General features: G+C 40.3%; 1 protein-coding gene across 3 annotated transcripts in view; it reads left to right on the top strand.

Annotated features, from left to right (window-relative positions):
- Positions 1–4,112: 4,112 nt before the first annotated feature.
- The window catches only part of PAPSS1 (3'-phosphoadenosine 5'-phosphosulfate synthase 1), a 47,131-nt gene continuing 30,884 nt past the window's right edge, over positions 4,113–20,359 (top strand). The window contains exons 1-6 of one of the 3 annotated variants that reach the window (XM_026107964.2): positions 4,113–4,244; positions 4,814–4,866; positions 12,870–12,984; positions 15,533–15,768; positions 16,862–17,000; positions 19,161–19,279. In XM_026107964.2, the coding sequence (XP_025963749.1) occupies positions 12,873–12,984; positions 15,533–15,768; positions 16,862–17,000; positions 19,161–19,279 (606 nt within the window). In that variant the 5' untranslated portion in view covers positions 4,113–4,244; positions 4,814–4,866; positions 12,870–12,872. Of the gene's footprint in view, positions 4,245–4,813; positions 4,867–5,205; positions 5,506–7,474; positions 7,553–12,869; positions 12,985–15,532; positions 15,769–16,861; positions 17,001–19,160; positions 19,280–20,359 lie in introns of those variants that run through there. The other 2 variants (XM_026107963.2, XM_064510561.1) reach the window with 2 other exon arrangements.

Below are 20,359 nucleotides of genomic sequence, written 5' to 3'. Positions count from 1 at the left end.
ATAATCCCAGTTGACAATGAATCCCACTGCAGACTGAGGCAGTTATGCTGGGAAAATACAAATTCCTAAATTTCTTAGCGGTGTCTTGAAGAAAGCCTTTCAGTTAAAGCTGTTTCAAGCTTACACATCTGGCAAATATTTCCATATTTTTAACCTTGAGGAAAATGTCCGTAGTTTGATTAAATATTTAAGGCTAGAGAAGAGTTTAGCCTGTTCCTCAGTTGAGCCACTGGGTTTAAGCACCTTATGAGATGAAATAGAAATGTGTTTTGAGTCTCTGCCAATTTTGGCCCTTGGGTGTTCCTCACTGAAATGTATTTTGTAATGCAATGGTAGTAAATGCTATCATGGTAGAATAACTGTAGTTAATGTATATGAAATAGTAATACATAAGATATATGTCTTTGATTCAAAGCATTTTGCTCAAATTAAGTAGATACAAAACAGTAAAAAGTGATAATTCATATTTTAGAGAATGGGAAACAAACACAGGAAGATAAGCTCCCAAATCTTTAGTCAAGTAGTAATTTTTGGAGACCTAGTTAAAGTATTTCGTTTTTCAAGGATGGTGAGCATCTACTCACTTTGTTTTAGGAGTTCTGGGTATTGCTCCAAAACTTACGTCATAAGGTTTGAACAACAAATAATGGAGGCATGATGTATAAATGGCTTTTCCCCCACCAATATGCATTTCCTGATGCTTGTCCTGTTTCCTAATGGGTAGACCATACTCATTCTAGAAGCCTTTAATGTACGTTTTTGGTGATTCTTATGAAGCTACCTTTCAAAGTTTAATGATTCTGTGGTAACTCACCAATATATGTTTTAGAACCCAAGCGTACAACGTACGTACAACACTTACAGCCTCTAAAACTTTCCATACAAAATGTTTTTTCAATCTTTCAAAGTTATGGGCAACGTTCTGTTTATGAATTATCACGAACCTCTTGCTAGTTCCATTTAGAAAAAAGTAATTAGGGCTTGAAAATCTGTGTATTTTCCAGACTGCTAAAGACAATGACAATATCTTTTCTGAAAATGTCTTTAGAAAAAATAATCTTTGGGGTAAATATCAGTTACATTCTCAAAACATGCCACGGTTGGCACTGGTAAACAGACAGTCAAGCTGCTACAGTTATTTCCAACAGGTAGGTAAGCTTGTGATACAGTCCTGTATTTAGCTGTCCAAAAATCTTTTCGAGATGGCGATTTTGCTCCTGAACTGTACTTAGCAGATGAATTTGCATATTGAGGGATAAATTATTAAAAAGCACTCTAATGGTTCACTTTCCATTTCCAACAGATCAAATGACTAAGGAAGAAATTACGTTACGAATATTTTTGAGAAAGGGTTTTCCTCTTTAATGAAAGTCTGTTCGTATTCTAAGGACAAAAACTATTGTTATGTTAAATGATATACGTAGTGAGTAGCAAAGGGGAAGAATACTTGTACCTGCTGAGAAAGCAACTCAGTAGCACAGAGACATCAGAAAGTATTCTGTAAATCTTTATGTACAAGATACTTACTTTAGTTAAAAACCATCTACTAATGGGAGGAACATCCCTTTCAACAATCCTGGTTTGGCAAAAACAGTCCTAGGGACATTACATCCTGGGATTGTTGACAAGTGTGAAAGTACTCTGTGGTGTCCTTTTCTGTAAGAAAACGGTCTTAGTTCAAGTTCACTTTGCTTCTCAGCTTGTCTCTGCTACCAGGCTCATAGCTAAGCAGAGCTGGTCTGTCTTTGGCTTTAGGGGAAGAACTGTTACATATCCCTTCTTCCTCTTGTATCACCTGAATGAGCTGCAACCACTCACCCTGCTCCCAGGTTTAATCTCCTCTAGGCTCTTTCCTGCCTTCCTGGCTGATATAGCAACTTTCTTTTGTTCCATTCCTGATCCCAGATATTCCAACAGGTCTATCTTATTTACAGGATTGCCACAAGAATTTTTTTTCCCACATAATGTCACATTCAGAGATGCGGCCAAAAAAAAAAGAGAGAGAGAAAAAAGAAACTTAGTTTTCTTCAAATGTGGAACAAAGATTTTCATAGGAATAGAGAAAATACCTTTAAAATGACCCTGTCTTTAATTTTGCTTCACTAGAGATCCCTCTGTCTAGAACTTCCCAGGCTCGCTCCTCATGTTTCTCTGTTAATGGTTTAAATAAACAATACACCTGTCCTTGTATCTGCCACAGACTGATACAACAGGATTAAATTTTATAGTGCTTAAATTTAAAATGACAATGTTATATAGATGTCATATAGATAAATATTATTTAAGTTTTGAACACTGGAATTAGGAACAGTTTTTTTAAGGCCTTTAGGTTTTTAAGATTTTTTTAGATCATTACCTAAAGACACAGAGAAGCAAGTAACAGAGTCCAGGTCTCTAGGTGTATGCCTAGCTCCCAGTCAAATTATCTAGCACTCCTGAAAATGTCAGCGGTCGTTTAAGTGTGTAGAGTACATAGATAGTCATTTCATTATTTTCAGAAATCCACTGCTTAGGCTTCTTGGAAAGTTCACACTGTATCTTGTTAATGACAAGGACAAAACAAAACAAATAAACCCAAAGCAGAAACACCCCAAACCGAAGAGCAACAACCTTCATTCTTTCTTATTCACTGAATGACCTCTAGTGGTCATTGTGGATTTTACATCGGTTCGAAGGAATGCCTGTGCTCGGAACGTTCTGGAGATGCCTGTCTTTGCAGAATGCGGCACAAGAATATCAAATTTTTCAAAACTGTGCGCTATGCACTTTTGCTCTACAGCTGGAAGGCTTTCTGGGTTCACCATTACAATTACATTTTATTTCACTTTACAAAGGGAACATTCTATTAACTCTGTAACAGTTTAAGCCAGCGGTTTAGTATCTGCACTGCCCCTTCCAGTCTTTCTTCGCAAGCCAGTACCAAGCCTGAGGGTGGTCCTTGCTCAGTCTACCTCTCCTGAACTTTGTCAGAGACCGCCTTCTGTTGGACAGCACAGCATTGCTGTGCAACCCGTTGACTTGTAAGGCATCTGTACAATTGCTCCTAACATCACTGTATTACCTGGCAGTGGCCACCAACCACAGTCTCTCACTACTGGCCAGAATAGACCATGGCTGACCACTTCATTCTGAACACTGGCGGCACATGGAGTGAGTGTGTCTACCTAGAGAGCAAACTCAGCGGACGGTATACTGGCGACATAATTAGGAAGGGAGCTGTAATCCTCAGTACTGTGGGACATGAAACAGAGCTGAGTTGAACGTTCAGCAGTATTTGAGAAAGCAAATTTCATCACCAAGAATTTTTATTAGCATTTCTGCTGATCTTTCCATGGCTTCTTTAAACAGCTGGGCCAGATTATTCTTCTGCTGGGACATACGTGTCAGTCCAAATATCAGAGAACTTATTAAAAGCTTTTGCTAAAGATACAGAATGGGTTTCCAGAAATATCTCCTATATTACGATCTTTCTGAAATATGTGAGTTATGCAGGACTTCCTGCACTTGTGTATTTTGTATATAAATGAGCATATTTTGTTTGCAAACCCAAGTGGCATTGCAAGTGAAGCATCCATACGTTAATTAGGTTAATCTCAAGCAGCAATTTAGAATTGCTTGTGGCTGCCATCTCTTCCACCACACAAACCTCGTGATAGAACAGAAACAGCTCCTCCAACAGTGGGCCATTGGGTAAGAAATTAATAGTTAAGAGCCGTTAGAAAGAGATTGCTTCATGGTCCCACTTCCAGTGTTGAGAAAACCTTGAGAAAAGCTTGAAAAAATGCTTCAGCTGTATAGAAGGCATTCTGAAGTTCTCACTAACCAGAATGATGTCAGAAGAAAAATGATTTATGTGAGAAATAAAGTTTGGAAACAATCCTGACAGAACAGTCAAAAGCCTTTTCTGTATAGGCAACATCATTTACATTAAAGATTATATCTTTCTCAAATGAAATGCAAAAGTGTGAACAGCCTGTATGACTACCTGAGATACACTGCGGTGTTTTTTTTTTTTCCAAGAAAAAAAAAGTGCTGAATAGATCCACGTTTACATGACCATGACTTGTGATCAGAATTTGATGAGAACGCTTACCAGAGGAACGATTACAATACTAGGTCACTCCGTGACTCCACCACCACCAACGCCCACTCTGCTGCTTCTCCGAGTTTCATCATCTCCAAGCTAAAGACCAAGGCCAAGCCCTGCCTTTCCTCAGAGACCAGGAAACAGCTTTCGACTTCAGGTAGGTCTTTAGCTCCCTCTGCCAAAGACAAAGAGACAAACCAGCCGCTTCTTGGCTTTTCCGGGTGGCTCCAAGGGACATAACGTCTCTCCTTCCACCGTTGTGAGCCACCCGGCAGGGAGGGGGGCTCCAGGGTTACTGGTGCCAGCTGAGCCAGCTTGGCAGTAGGAACAAGCACATAGCTCCGTGTTACTGGAGTCATTTTCCAGGTGAGCAGCACTGTGCACTCTTGTAAATAAACAGAATAGTACCAAAAGGACTTTATTTGACTATCGGTCCCTCCTGCTAACTAGGATAACCTGTGAGATCCCGAATTGTGCCTGGCTGCTGCCATTAGAAAGGCTACGTGCTCTGCCTGCCCTCCTTGCTCTGTGGTTCCCGGAGCTCCCGGCTGCCCTTCTAGGCTCCCAGGCTGGCCAGCCAGCACAGCGCTTTCAAGCCCACAGGGTGTCCTCTGCACATGGGATTTTCTGTCTTGTTCCCTGTCTGGGAGCTTCCCCCAGCCCTACCATTTTATCGGGAGGTCTCCAAATAAATAAGGAAAACAGAAAATATTTTTTGTCTTTTAGGCACAACCAGAAGAGAGCTGCCAGATCTGCATTTTTTTTCCACAGCATCAGACGTAAGTGACAGTAATTTCACGATGCTGCTCAAGTGTAATGCTGCAGCGCAGAGTATGTTGGATGTAAACGAGTTTTATTTGTACGTAAAACACCGCGTACCTAAAGCCGGCGCTGGCGCGCGCCCTGCGCGCTCCCGACGCCCGCGCTGCGCCGCTGCCCCCGCCCCCAGTGGGGGCAGTAGAGAGCGCGCTGAGCCGCCCAGAGCGGCAAGAGCGGAAGTGGCTGCGACCCGCGCCCACCTCCCACCCTGGCGCGTGCGTCAGGGCACTGCGCACGCGCGCGGCCGGTTCCGTGTGCGAGCGTCTCCCCCTTCCCCCGGCGCGGCGCGGCGCGGCGTCTCGCCGCGCCCCCGTCCCCCGCCTTCCCCCCCCCCCTCCGGCTCCGCCTGGGCGCGGCCCCTCCCTGCGCCGTCCTTGGGCGAGCCGGGGCGCGAGCGCGCATACGGCAGCGCTTGGCGGCGGCGGCAGCAGCAGCAGCAGCAGCGGCTTCATCCGCCCGAAGCATCAGCCGGGAAGGCGCGTTCTCGCCGCGCCGCTGCACCTCCCTCCTGCCGCTGCTCCCGCACCGGCCCCACGGCCATGGAGCTGCCCGAGAGCCAGTGCAAGAAAGTCAAGCTGAGCAACAGGGCGCCGAGCTGGGTGAGCGGCGGGCGGCGTGCCGGCGGCGGCGTGCCGGGGGCAGGTGGGCGTGCGGGGCAGCCGCAGGGCGGGCGGGCGGCGGCGGCGGCGGCGGGAGGGGCTGAGGGAGCGGCCGAGGCTGTTTGGTGATGTGGCACGGCGGGCTGCGGCGGGGCGCCGGGCCGCTCTGAGGGATGCGGCGGGACGCGCGCGGGCGGTTGGTCGCGGCGCGAGCCCGACCCTTAACGGAACGGCCGCGCGGGCTCCCTGAGGCGAGCGTCGCCATGGAGCCCCGGCGGGGGCGGCTGCTCGCCGGCCCCGGCCGCGCCGGTTTTCGTTTGCGGAGCGGCGCCGGGCGACGGGAAGGGCAGGCAGCCTGCCAGGGAGGACCGCGGGGCTGGCGGTTTCGTGCCTCTTGCGGCGGCAGCCCTCCGCTTCCCGAATTTTGGAGGAAGGCCGGCTTAAGAGCGCGCTGTACAATGTGGCTATTCATAAACCTGGGGTGGTCAAAGACTGAGGCTTTTTGTGTCGCGGGTGTAATGTGGTAAACTGTCGAGACAGGACTTAAAAAAAATGAACCAAAGCCTGCATTCTTCTTCATAAAGATGGGGAAGATCAGTTTACAGTGAAGAGTAAAATGGGGCTATTTAGAAGATAAATTGCAGGCCTTTACTAAGAACGTTTGATGTTTTTGATAAGGTAAAAATAGTTGTATGATTATTTTCGAACAACGCTGAGCAGAAGCCGATGAGGGATAAGATTCGTAAGACACTTGATACGAAAATACCAGTGTAAAACAGTCTTTGAAGCCTTGCTGCAAGTAGTACATGCTACAGCTTTCATATTAATATAACAAATCTATGAAAGAAAAAGAGTCTTCGCTGTTGACTGAGAAGTGAGGAAGTTGGTACTGTGCTAAAAAGTGTTCAGTAAGTATTGTGCCATTCCAGACATCTACCAGTGCATGCAAGTTCAAACTTGTTTATGTAAGAGAGTAGTTGGTAGGTTACATCCTTTACTTTCTGTGAGAAATCAAATGTTATGAAGAAATCTACAGGACTGACGAAGTGTATTCAAAAGTTATTCTGTATCATTTAATTTGCCAGAAGCAAAGCCATGATGGTTTTGTCCAAACCAGGGAAATTATGTGTTTAAAAAAGTTAACGTTAACTTGTTTGCTCAGTTTAGTTGAGGCTGGCAAGCTCTGCAAGTAATTTGGCAAATGGAGAGTCTTTCACTTCTCCCTTCTTCTGTGGAAGAACTCAGTTGAAGTGCTCTTTTTACCCAAGAACTCTACTAGAAGAAAATTCCTGCAGATTCATATGCTCCACAGACAAATGTTCTGGCTCTTCTGTCTTGATGTACATTCATCTGAGAGCAGTCAAAGTAACCTTTTTTACCGTGATGGACTTGGCAGCTCCGACCCAGAGCCTTGTTCTCCAAACTTTGTATAGGCAGCCAGCACTATTCACAATATACCTGTGTCTGTGGAAACCCATGGTTTTTGTGCTTGCCAAGCCCACCTCTGAGCACAGCAAACTCCAAGCTGTAGAGCAACACGCAATATAGCTGCAAATACTGTAATTATACAAGCTCAGTAGGAAGATTCATGGAACACTTTTTAAGTTCCTTAGTGTAACTCAAACTATGGAGGTGCTAGGAAATGTTGCAACAAGAACTTGCTCCAATTTTTGCTTCTGCCAGCATACTCAGATGAGGCATTTCTGTCTTTTAATACTTTATTTTTGCCCATTCCGTATTGTCTCTGCTTTTAGCTACACTGTTATTGCAGCAGGTTGTATGTGAAGATACTCTTCTTACAGTGTGCTATCACCGAGTTGCTTGTATATGCTGTTACTGTAGAAGGTTCCGGCTGCTTTCTGTTGCTGTGACTTGTGCAACTGTCCCAAGATTAGAACATCTGGCAAAGAAAAGCTAGTTTGTGTAAGTGACAGAGGAGCACGCAATTGGCAGATTGGGTGGTGCTACATGCAAAGCTGCTTAGATGCTTTATTGCATCAGTATCACTGTGACGAACTGCTTCTCCAAAGCAGTTGCAAGGATAAAGGTAAGAATTTTCACTGTTGTAAATTTAGGTGGGAGAAAATGTAATGCTGTAAGCTATTGCAGAATGTGAATTAGTGATTTGTAATTTTTGTTAATGACTATAAAACATCTTATTATTTGGATATTATTTCTGGACTTGTCCTTCTTTCCCAAGCACAGATATCCAAACTGAAGCACAAATTTTCAAACCAGAATTTAAATCAGTAGTCAGTAGAAAGCATTCTGGGCAGATCTTTTCCAAATAGGTCCCAAAACTTCATCTAAATATGTGAGAAAACAGACTATCAGGTGATGTGCAATAGTTCCAGCATCCATAGTAGTAGGATTTTATGTTAGATTTATGCCTGTTCTCCTTCTTCGTATAGATAAAGGAAGCAGGAAATACCCGGTTTGCCTGAGTTGCTGTTTGTTTACCGAGGAGAGCAGTTTGAAGGGGGGAAAAAAACCCCATACTATTTGGTGGAGTTGTCAGTGCTGAAGAATGATGTAGATGTCATAAAAATGTATTGTTATTGGGATGTTCCTGGCTCATAAGAGACACATGGTGAACAAGTAGGCAAGTGGCCTAAAAAATACCTGTGATGACTGGGAAATGGGGAAGGCATTAAAGATAAGACTACGTTATAGATGTGACACACTGTGTTGCTGTCGTTAGCTTATGGAAGTTTTTAGCTTGGGGAATAAATACTATGTTGTTAGAGCAGAAGAATATGGATTTGTTCCCAGCTTCTTGAGTATATATGATTAGTATAGAAATCGTGCCTGGTCTTTACAAAGGTTTTTTTTTTTTTTTTCTTCTGATGCTTCCTGCGTCAAAGCTGTCTGTTTCAATCTGTGCTGTAGCTTGGGGAGTGTCAGCTTGATGTAGATGGCTTTGCTTCCTACCTCAGAGGTCTTCCTTTGCAAGAAGTTAAAATTTGATGCAAGGTGACCGCAAAAGCAAAGCGTTTCATAATAGCTTCTAAAGTAATGAAAAATAAGGTCACTTTATACCAGTGTAGAGCTGTCTTTAACTGTGATAACATTAAACAATAATCTTTCTGCTGTCTTTTGGTTTTTGGTGTTGCAGTTTGGGTTTGCTGTTCTTCATCTGGATGTCTGATCTGAGTTCTTACTCCAAATGTATTTGGCACGGGTAGTCAGATTTGGCTTTGGCCAAACAAAATTACGTTTGTGACTGGGCAAAACATCAAGAATAAGAAAAGAATCAAAATAAAAAATATGGTTAAAGCCTATCATAGCAAATCTTTGCATAGAGAAGTTGGCAGAGTTAATGCTTCCTTTTGGTCCCCATCTCCTTTCTTTTTCCATTCTTAGAATTCTTGAATGTCCGTATTAATGTCCCTGGTCAACTATCTAACATGCTAAAAGGTTACCTTTGTGCTAAAAAAAGTAAATTGCAGAGAGCGATCGTTCTTTGTCCTCTCCTCATTGCATCTCTGCACATCTGTTACAGACTGTTATTTTAATTTTGCTTTTTTTTTTTTCATCTGCACTTCAGTACAAAGATACTAACCTATTATGGCACTTCAGAGTAACAATGTAGCATAGTGGGGGAGAAGAAGAAAGGATGGTATGTCAGCCTTCTCAGCTCTACCATCACTGCTATAATGCAACACAGTGGCCTGAAGCATTATTTAACATGATGGATATGGAAAATATTAAAACACAATGTTTTTGTAAGTACTACAGAAGCATTTGATATGTGAGATGGGGAGGAAAAATTATTTTTGTGGGCAAGTCAGAGAGGAAGCTTCCAATAGTTGTGAAAAAGCAGATAAATAGACCTTTAAAATTGATTCATTTTTTTCATTAGGAAAAAAATTTTCAAAAAAGTCCTCCAGTGTCTGCTTTCAATAAAGATTACTATAGTGAATGTAATTAGGCTAAGAAGAAGTTTAAGAAGTTGAAAATAGCTTGTTTTCTTATAAGTTTCATTTCTTTTAACATTTGATTATATGGACCTCCAAGGGGAGCAATACTGTGATAATACAGTGTAAAATGAATGATTCTTTGTTTCATGCTGGTCTCCAAATAAAATTTGATGTCAGAGTGTTCCACAGTATCTGTGTACTGATAGCACATGCTTAGCTCTGTTTCATTCCACCTGTCATTGTCGATGACTGTTAATTCCATCAACTGATGGTCATCCAATTTTATGTACAGATTATTTGAAGATTGCCTAAATAACTTAAGAGCACAACTGGTATCAGCCACTGATTTCTGCTCCTTGATATTTTTCTGTGCCACTGCAGTATCTGTAGTAATTGTGTGCATCAGGGACAGTGAATAAAACTTAGCTGTCAAGGATCCAGTGTTCAGCTTCTGCTGCTCAGTGGTGGTAGTGAGTGGTCTAGTAGCAATGTGCTATGATTAGGAAATATTACTAGTTTCGTTGTAGCAACTGAGAATGACTTGCAAATCTAACTCTTTAGAGCACTTTTATAAATAGCTGTTTCCTATTGGAAGACAAGAAAGATTTTGCTTCTTCCTTGTCTGCATGCATGCACGTACACAAAAAGTTGAGCTGCTGGGGATGGGTGTCTTTTTGAATGGATACAGACTGTTCGTGCACTCCATTAACGTTTTTTTTCCTTAACTTTTAGTTCTTAGATGCTTGCTCCTGAAGTACGGCTGTATTGTCCCACTGCTGAGCTTGCTGACTGCTCTGTTGCATTTGTTTCGCTTCTACTCTAGCCATAGATTGGCCGCCTTGTTGTTGAGATTTGTAGTCGCTGTTAACTGATCCCTTACCTGATGCCTTTTTTTCCTTCTTTTTTTTTAAACTCAGAATCCCACTGCCTGCTTCTTCCGGTGTTCAAATGTGTTTTAGGCATAGTGATACTGAAATACTCTGATAATTTCGCAGATGCTTTTCTAGTCTGGGAAAACAAAGGAAACTTATGTACTTTACTGAACGCAGACTGGAAGAAGCGTTGTTGGATGGGACAGTTGATCTCTAAAGTATCTGAATATTGATCTCTAAAGTATTTGAATACAATAATAGAGTTATTGCCAGGAATAAAAAGCAAATTTTATATATATAAAATATATATATATATACACACATATATAAATATATATATATATTGTTAGCAGTATCTGCGCCAGCTTTACTGAGGCTATTAGTGTCAGTGGAGCTGTGCTTTGAGACTGTCTGCTGTTTATGCAGTGCCTAGCACAATATGGTACAGCTGGAATTATTGATGAAAGAACATTGCTGGTAATGCATTAATGTGGATTGTCGTTTACGTTCATTATCACAGAGAAGGGAAAACTGTGTGCATCTCTTTCTAAACTGAAGGCTAAGCAAACGTGTGTACTGCTTTCCTCTCTCCTTCTTTTGTGCCTCCAAAATTGGCAGGATTGTTCGCTGTCTCCAGTGATACTCAGTGTAAAGCCTTTCTACTTTCTTTAAATGTATGTTTGCACCAAAAGCATGGGCGGCTGCTGCCTGGTGCTGGAAATGGGTTCCTGTTTCTTCCCTTGAACTCAGTCTGTGCCACGTGTGTCTTTAGAAATACCTTATAATCATGTGCTACATTTTGGCTCTAAAAATATATGCTTCATGTAAGTCTTGCTATAAAACGACTATAAAATGGCTGAATTAAGAAGTATGTTTATGTTGTTGTGGGGGGTAAGCAAATTCTGCGTTATTTTTCAATTTTCTCCTTTTACAGTGCACTTCAGTTATTTTCTTTGTTTTTAATCCCGCAGTGAGCATTTGTTCACTGAGATCTCTGATTCTGAGAAGTACATAATTGCTTCTATTATAAGTAGAAAGATTTTTGACTTCTGGTTTTAGGTAGCTCTATTGCACTAACTTTATCTGCAAAATAGTTTTGTTCCAGAAGACAAGTTATTGAAGATAACGCAACCAGCAAAAATAACTTAATTTTGTGTGGTTATAACCTGTTTGCAAGTGGTGGTTTCTTCTGGGTTGGTATGCAGTCTTCCTCTAATTTTAGATACTGGTCCTTCACCATTGGATCACAAAGAGTCCATATTTAAAAATTTGAACATCTGTTTCTAGCCTGAGTTTCTGTCTGCATCAGCTACCAGCCTAGCTTTGCATAGAAGCTTAGACATACAATCACTCAAATTCATAAATCCCAATTAAAGAATGGATAAACTAAAATTCCAGGTGCTTTTCTGTAGAAGGAAGATGTATTGTTTTCTCCAACATTTACTGAAGTCATAAGTAGATACTGCTCTTCAGTTAACTCTGCTTTGTGGTATCTCTTTTTAAAAATATGAATAGCTCTCTGCTAGTACTCTATGGATATTCCTTGCCTTTCTTTTTTTTTCTGATTGAATGTCATAAATATCTAATTTTTTCTGTGCAACTAGTGCTCTCCTTTCCAGCTGCACCGATACAATGATGGAAGAGAAGATAACACAAATATCTTACAGTATATGTGTAAGCAGGAGAAATGAAAACAATATCATGCATGCAACTAATCTCTGCCCCCTCTTTAAAAAGCTTTCTTTTTTGTGTTACATTGCTCATACTCTGTTGTCTGATTTTCTAAGGTCTTAATCTTAAATGAACAAAGCTTATATAACCAGATATCCATAAAACTTAAGCTGAGATTGATCTTCCTGTGGATTCCTGGCCTTAGATTGTGAAATTTGAGTGGTAGTCATGTTGTCTTACTTAATATCTATACAGCATATGATCAACAAATAGTTTTAAGAATGTCCTTAACCAAATCTGTTTTTAATAAAATAATCTTACAAAATCCCAGCTTCATAAGTTATTTTTTTTTAAAAGTCACTTAGAAATATTACTTCCTTTAAACACTCAGGATATATGATAACTGTCTGTATTTTGGTGATTGAAGATACCATGGGTAAAGGCAGAGTATTTAAAGGTGTGGCTGCTGAATTGAAACTTGGATCACACATGCATAGCTTGTAATGAAGAGGCCTATTTTTATGGCTTAAAAAGAGCCAAAGTTTAGCCCTCTTAGAAACCTTCAACTCTGAGACAAGAATCCATTATCCATTTATTAGATTTAAATAACTTAAATAGGAGTTCTAGCAGTTCATCTGAATGGATTGATTTTCTTAAAGCAGTGGTTGACTAACCTGGTAACTCCAAGTTCCAGAGGAGCACAATGTATGAGGTGCATATTGAGTGGGTTTTCTAACTCTTTGTGCTCTTCAACTTACACTGCAGCAGATGGATTGGTGTTGTACGTACTTTCACTGGTCTTGTTTCCAAGTATCTCTTTGTGTCTGTGAACAGGTTTTAGTGGGCTTTGGCAGCTTACCCTTCCAGAAGCTAAAGACCTAATCAACAACTTCTTTTACAGGGAATGCAGAGGGCAACCAATGTTACCTACCAAGCTCATCATGTCAGCAGGAATAAGAGAGGCCAGGTGGTAGGAACAAGAAGCGGTTTTCGTGGATGCACAGTCTGGTTAACAGGTACAGTCATGGATTTCTGTGGTTCCTTGTGTCTTGTTTTAGTTTCTCCTTTGAAAGGCTGCTGAGCTGTAGCTCCTTTTGGTTAGTTGAGGGGCTTCGGAGAAGTGCAGAAGAGAAATACCTTGTTTGTGTGTCGACCCCCCCCCCCCCGCCAAGTTCCCCCTTTTTTTAAGCGAATAAGACCTTGATGCTTTTTTGTTGTTGTTATCTTTAGGCAGGCTAACAAGAAATTGCTCTGGGACAAACAGTAACTTCAGAATCTATTTTGTTCAGTACTGTAGGAACATTAAGTTTCCTTGGCACTGTCCAGCACATAATTTTGTTTGGATTTTGGAATGATAAGGGTCTCTTCTCTTTAGCATATTCTTGTCTCCTTGGGTTGAAATAACATTTCAATATAAACCTATGTGTTTAGACAGCAATTGTATGCTGAGGCAGTTCATACTGGGATGTATTTTTTAAATCAGCACAGTGTTGAGTTTTTCCACTGAATCGTTTTGATTGTAAAAAAGCGGGGGGGGTGGGGGTAAGTAAATTCTGGGGAGCTGTGTTTCATAACAGTAGATTTTTTTGTTCAATCTTTCAAAGTTATCTGGAGCTGTAACAGACTCCCTTTGGAGTTTAAAAAAAATGAAAAGCAAAAAAATAAAATAAAAAGAGCTATGTTTAAATAGTTTGCAAACCATTTAGAGCTCTCTTTTACTGAGGTACGGAATATGTTTACAGAGTATTAGAGAAATTCACTACATTAAAATTTGTGTCAATGGATGTGTGCAAAAGGAATAATAATTACAACAGCGGTTGATAAGAAATTGCTGGGAGCTGAGATGAACAGATTTGATACAGTAGCCTGTTGTGTATTTCTTTGGTAACAAAATGGAGCCCTTTCTCTACCTATCTCTGTCACCTAGTTCCAGCCTGTGTCCTAATCCTCAAATGACCCAGGAAGCTACCTTTGTTTCTCCTGCTAATTCATTGCTATCCTTTTGAAAAAAGTCACAGTAAAAATGTATTCTCGACTATCTACATGGCAACATCTTCCAGTCATTCTTCTTTTTAAACAAATGTAGTCTTAATCCCCAATTTCCATTTTTTAGGAGGAAGAAGAGTGGGGGCCCTTTCCTACAGGAAAGTAGGAAGGCTAAGATATTCAGAGTGTGTTGGGGAAGTTAGATTATTAGAGATGTCTGAATACTAGTATTGGGAATTGAGATGAACCATTGGGATTAAAATAAGGGATACTGGCCATTCTGCGATTGTACAGACCATGATTCTTCAACAACCTCAGTGAGTTTTTAGAATGAAAGCTGAAATGGTGGTGTATTTCCTTGAAGGTTCTCCCCCTGATCAGGAATCATGGGGTATCAGTATAGGGAAAGTTATTTCAGAGATCAGTCTTCATTTTTAAACTAGTCTTATTTGAGAGCTAAATTCTGGTGAATGACGTGTGCTGTCAAATCACTGAGTCCTAATAAGTAAAACTGAGAAATGTATCAAAAATATGGAAAAGTATTACTTTTATGTGTAAGGTAATAGGCAATTTTGAGAGGATAAATTATTCTAAAAGGTTTGTCAGCTAAAAAGCTCTTTTTAAAGCTTACTGTTATGCAACTTTAACTTTTATATTTCATTATATTTTGGAGCCCAGGTGTTATATAGACAAAATGAGCATGTGAGTGAACGGCAGACTAGATGCAGTGACAAAATTGCAAACCAAAGGCACAATCAATGAAAAGTAAATTATGATATCGCTAAAGTTTCAGGCTGGACTACCATACTTATCTTCTAAGATGTGGATATGCTTAATTGTTGCCAAAAAAAATATTCTGTTCCCAGCCTTGCTTCTCTTGTCCCACCTTGTGCAAACTGTAGTGCTTGCCCAGCCCAACCTTGAAATGATTCAAGTTGCTAAATCATCAGCAACTTAACACCCAAAAAATAGAGCAATTAGCAAACTGAGTTGGCTAATGAGCACCAAAGGTGGTAGAACAGAGGAGGTAGGATGTTGTGAGCAGGGAGAGGGAGGCCAAGAGAGCAGGACGTCCTCTCTTAGCAAGCTGATACTGGCCTAAGTACTAACATGCAACTTATCATATGTAGCTCTTGCCCTTTTCAATGTAGACAGGTAAGCATTGACATGAGAAACTCAAGCTGTCTGAGAAAGAGTAGATAATTTTTATACATGATAGGTCGTTATTCACAACTACTAATTTTTTTCAGAGTTCTGGGTATGGACCAAACCATATTGAAATCTCTAAGATACGTGGGGTGTTTTTAGATTCTTTCGTTTGTTTGTTCTTAGGCTTTTTAGAGAGAGAGGTGTTGGTTTAGTCTCTTGTTGTATAGGACTTGTCCTGGGATACACATGCCTAGGTAAAAGGCACTTATTTATATCTCAGCTAGGTATCTCCAAAAAAGGCAGGATCATGCGTTACTGCTGGTGCCTGTTGCTTTATCTTTTGTACCAGCAGTGGTACATGTGCTACAATAATTTGCCCTAACTTGTTTCTGTGCTTACCATATATATTATTCTTTTTGAATGTTTTAGGCCTATCTGGTGCTGGGAAGACTACGGTTAGCATGGCATTGGAGGAGTATTTAGTATGCCATGGCATTCCGTGCTACACGTTGGATGGTGACAATATTCGCCAGGGCCTTAATAAGAATCTGGGTTTCACACCAGAAGATAGAGAAGAAAACGTCCGTCGAATTGCCGAGGTTGCTAAACTGTTTGCAGATGCTGGTTTGGTGTGCATCACTAGTTTCATCTCTCCCTATACTCAGGTAAATGCCCTGCTGTATTCTGTTCTTGCACTACTGCAGTACATGGTAGTGCATGTGTGTTGCAAATGTGAAAACCCTCTAGCTAAAGCATGGGGAAATACAAAAGGCAAAACATCACTTAGAACCTGAACTCTAGGAATCCTTCACAGAACCTAACTGGGATGAAACGCTTATTTGTTTTTTATTTGTGACATTTGTACTTTGTAGGGATGATTACTCAAATTTCAGAGAAGCTAAACTTAGTGTCCTCTACTCCTAAAACTCAAACTGTCCTTCAGTCTGTTAGACAGAACTACAGATTAGGAACAAAAGCAAAAGATACCCCAAGAAGGACTCTAAAATTAGGGGGAGAGAAAAATGATTCATGAACACCAAGCATCACAGAATGACTGTGGGCTGTAGCTCGCCTGTTCCACTGCATGAAAAGAGGACTTTATTTCTTTGGTTATGGTGGCATAAACAGTTCTTCAGGTGATAATTTGGAGACCTCGAGATCCTCCAGTTAAACAGAAGTCTTTAGATATGAGGAAAGGTACTATATTTGGTGAGAGATGGTTTTAGTGTTTTGGGATTGTGAAGATCACTAACTGTTTTGGCTCTTGGCAAACAGTACAAATAAAACGATGTTTGGAGTATGCAAGTCTTGTCAGATTAATGAATGTAAAGAAAATCGGGGTAAATGAGGAGGTGCAGGTAACATCCACTTTATGACTTTAGTGAGCCAGACAGATGTAACTGTGGGGGATGTAACTCCTAGTATTGTGGCAGGTATTGAAAATTCTGCAGTGTTTACTCGTTATGAAAAAAACAGGTTAATATCTTTGATCTTGATATGAACTTTACCATGTGACAAACTTCAGGCAAGCTATGGTGTAGCTTACAGGGCATCAGTGGATCAAATCCCATTGTTTTTGGTGTCTGTCTCTCTCGGTCTCGTCTATCTCTTTTAAAAAAAAAAAAAAAAAAAAAAAACCAAACCACTGAGAATTTGCTTACATTTTACTATCAGCTTTAAAAATAACTTCAAAAGCAGAAAGACAATAAAAATAATATATGAGGGCAATCTTCTAATATTTTTTCTGTTTTGCTTCAGGATCGTAATAATGCCAGACGAATTCATGAAGGTGCAAGTTTGCCCTTTTTTGAGGTATTTGTGGATGCTCCATTGCATGTCTGTGAGCAGAGAGATGTTAAAGGACTCTACAAGAAAGCCAGGGCTGGAGAAATTAAAGGTGAACCTAGATGTGGTCACATCCTTCCTATATAAGTGGGTCTTGTAGTTAAACTCCTCATAAATGGATGCATTGAAGTTTTGGTGTACCACCTTGAGAAGCAGCAAGGACTGGGGATAGGACTGGATAGGAAATCTGTGACTTTTAGCCAGAGGCGACTGGCTTATTTAACTGCATAGGACAGCAAAAGGGCAAAAGTATCTATCCTCATGTAGATGCCGTGTAATTTGCCCAAGATTTTTCAATTGCAAGCTCTTAAGAACGAGGATTAGTCTATTTACTTTTGTGTGTCCCTTGACTAATTAAAAAAGAATCTTATTCTCTTTAAGGTTTGTAAAGAATTGCAATAGTAAGAGTTACTAACTCAGCCCTTCCAAGAAGTAAAGTTTGGTCACAATCTTCCTGTAAAGACACTTCCAGAATACCTTTAAAGATGACTCACTTTTATTTTGAGATTGGGGTTCTATACTAGTACCCACAAATATGATTTATCCATCCCCAACCTCAAACAAAGATTTAAATAAAGCTTTAAAAAAACCTCCAAACTAAAATTGTATGATCACTCAATATTAGTATTGTTTCAAGTGCTTCTTTGCTGCATATTAGATATAGTTTGCAGAGGTCGATGACAGCACTTTTTACCTGTATTAAAAAGCAAAGCAGTTTTTAAAGGAAATGAAGTTTCAGGAATGTTTCCATTTGGGAATGGAGTTTGCAGGTGTTGTAATGATGACATCACTGTTAATCAAAACTAATCTAAAACTCAAGAAATCTAAGATATTCCACATGATTGGTTGCTTGACGTTTCCAGGACTATCAAATACATAGTGTGAAGAACTAGGAATAAATACAGCTAAAGTAAGGTTTGTTCAGAATCATAGGAAGACAGTTTGAAATGACAAGATTGCAAGGATGTTGTGCCTTACAGAATCATTATTGGTGCTACAGAGCTTCCTTAACTGTTCTTGTTAATTTTACCAGCCCCTTAATGGAACTGTGTTACTTGAGAAGTGATAGTGAGAGATATCATGCCTAGTTAAGTTAAAGGGAGATATAGCAGTTGCTGTGTCTTACAGCCTAGTTAATCTATAAAGGAAGAAACTTAAATGACCATGCCTTTTCACAAGGAGTGCCAGCTACTATGTTATTTTCTTTATCTCTAGGATAGGTACTATGACACTTTCTATTCCCCCTACTATCGCTCCCTCCAGTCATTAGATGTGCTTAAAGCATACAGTTTTAGGAGCAGATAGTGGCCTTTCTTTACAATGTTCAGTATTGCAGCAATTTGATCTTTTCTCAGCGGGGGAATTAAGCTAATAATTTAGAGGGTATTTAAGTCTCAGGTGCAAAGGTCATGCTTTACTTTCTGAATCTGCAATTGTGGAGGATACAGAAGTTCAGTTGCTGCAGCTTAGCTGATGTATTTACTGCAGATCTGATCCTGTAGTACTTGTATGCTTTGCCATTGGTTCCTTGGAAGTGTAACTGTGGGCTTAACTTTTCCTTTGTGTTTATGCATGGTTAGCTAGGGTCTCCTTTGTTTCAAAGGAGATTATTAGCTAAATAGGATGAGCAGCTGTCACTGGTAGCTTATATGGGCTGTGATAAAAGTCATCATAACTATGTAATAGACTCACAGAATACTTCCTTACCTTAACTAGTTACGTTAGGATGGGTATGCTTGCCACACTAATATAATATCATATAGATGATGGAATTCCTTCGTCTTCCGAGTAAGTATTGCTTGGTGGCATGAGTAAGTATTTTACCAGTTGTTCAACTATCAGGCTTAGTGTTTAAAAAGCAATCAGAGCTAATACTGAAGGAGAGCTGAAGGATGTGTATCTATGAACTCTGGGCTGATGTGCACAGTTCTTTTCCCAGAGTTACCTCCTTTATTCATGGTATAAATGAAAGAACTTCACCAGCAAAAATATGCCATGTATGTACTGTAGAATGATGAAGTTAGATGCAGTGATGTGGCAGGGCTTGATGAAGCTATTGATTTGCATAAGAAATCCTACATCAAGGAAGCTAAAACTCTTTTTCTCTGGCCTGCTGTGTTGGTTTATATCCAGGAAATTGTATATGAACAATGTTAGGATGCAGTCTATCTTTTGAAGGAAGTGACCTAAGACTTCGTGTTCTGTTTTGTAGGCTTTACTGGAATTGACTCAGAGTATGAAAAACCTGAAGCCCCTGAGCTTGTCCTGAAAACTGACTCCTGTGATGTGAATGATTGCATACAGCAAGTTGTGGAACTTCTTCAAGAGAGGGTGAGCAGAAATGCAGCTATATCCATGTGTGTGTGTGCGCGCACACGCCCCTCCCCAAACCTTTGCGGCTCAAGCCTGAATGTACCAGCTGGGAAAAGCAGAGACAGTTTTTCTGGTTAAAACTTATACATCTTTATATTTTAACTTTTAAACTCATTCTATTGTGTGTTTCCTTTTTAAACCTAAACATTGCAACAACATTGAATAACGTTACTGAAGTAAGTTTTGGACAGGAGGAAAATTAATTTATATTCATTATCATAACTGATAACTGGAAGGGAGAGGAGGATGTCGTAGTTGTTACAGAACTGATGGTGAGTGCTGACTTTCAAATTGACTGCTAGCATTTTTAAGAGTCTTAAAATTTTAAATTTAATTTAGTTGTCCTTATAGCATACATATATTAGTAAAATATATTGGAAATGTGAGGAGATCAGGAATGCAGATCCACAGTAGTTTGAACTGACCTAAAGAGAGGCTACTGTGGTTCTGTCCATTCTGATTTGTTTATACTGCTTTTCTTGCACTAGCAGAAGTGCTACTGCAATTGTGTAATGACCTGTTCAGGAAGCCAATCTTCCTGACGTGGCTGAGTTGAGTTAATGGTTTATAGCTTCTAAAAAGGTAGATCTGTTTCCTTTTTCATACCTGCTATCTACATCATCCCTTTTGAAGCTCCTGGGGCTCCTCCTTGTTTGGTAAGTGGATTCAGCTAGTTAATGCAACCTTTAAATAAAAAAAGTAGCAATCTTAGAAAAAAGGAGGTAGTCATGAGGTGGCTTTATCCTCTTGAAACCATACCTCCAATCCTTTTTTTCATCCTTAATGTGTTTTAATTATTCCCTGAATCAGTTCACTGCATAGCCACATGAGACTTACTGATTACTTAAAGAAGGAGGTGGTAATGTGGTTAGGAAGGGAGCAGGTGGTGCTTTGATTTAGATCAGGTTGCTTCACGTTGTTTCAGGACCTCACCCTTATGAGTGTTGAGACACAAACATCAGTAAAATAAAACTGAATGGACAAAATAACTGTACTGTCCTCAGCTTTCAGCCTTATTCTTCTTCCAGAGGTTGCTAC

Source organism: Dromaius novaehollandiae, chromosome 4, assembly GCF_036370855.1.
Source record: "Dromaius novaehollandiae isolate bDroNov1 chromosome 4, bDroNov1.hap1, whole genome shotgun sequence".
Classification (NCBI taxonomy): domain Eukaryota; kingdom Metazoa; phylum Chordata; class Aves; order Casuariiformes; family Dromaiidae; genus Dromaius; species Dromaius novaehollandiae.
Note: the sequence above shows the minus strand (reverse complement) of the source record. Positions and strands in the feature narration are given on the sequence as shown.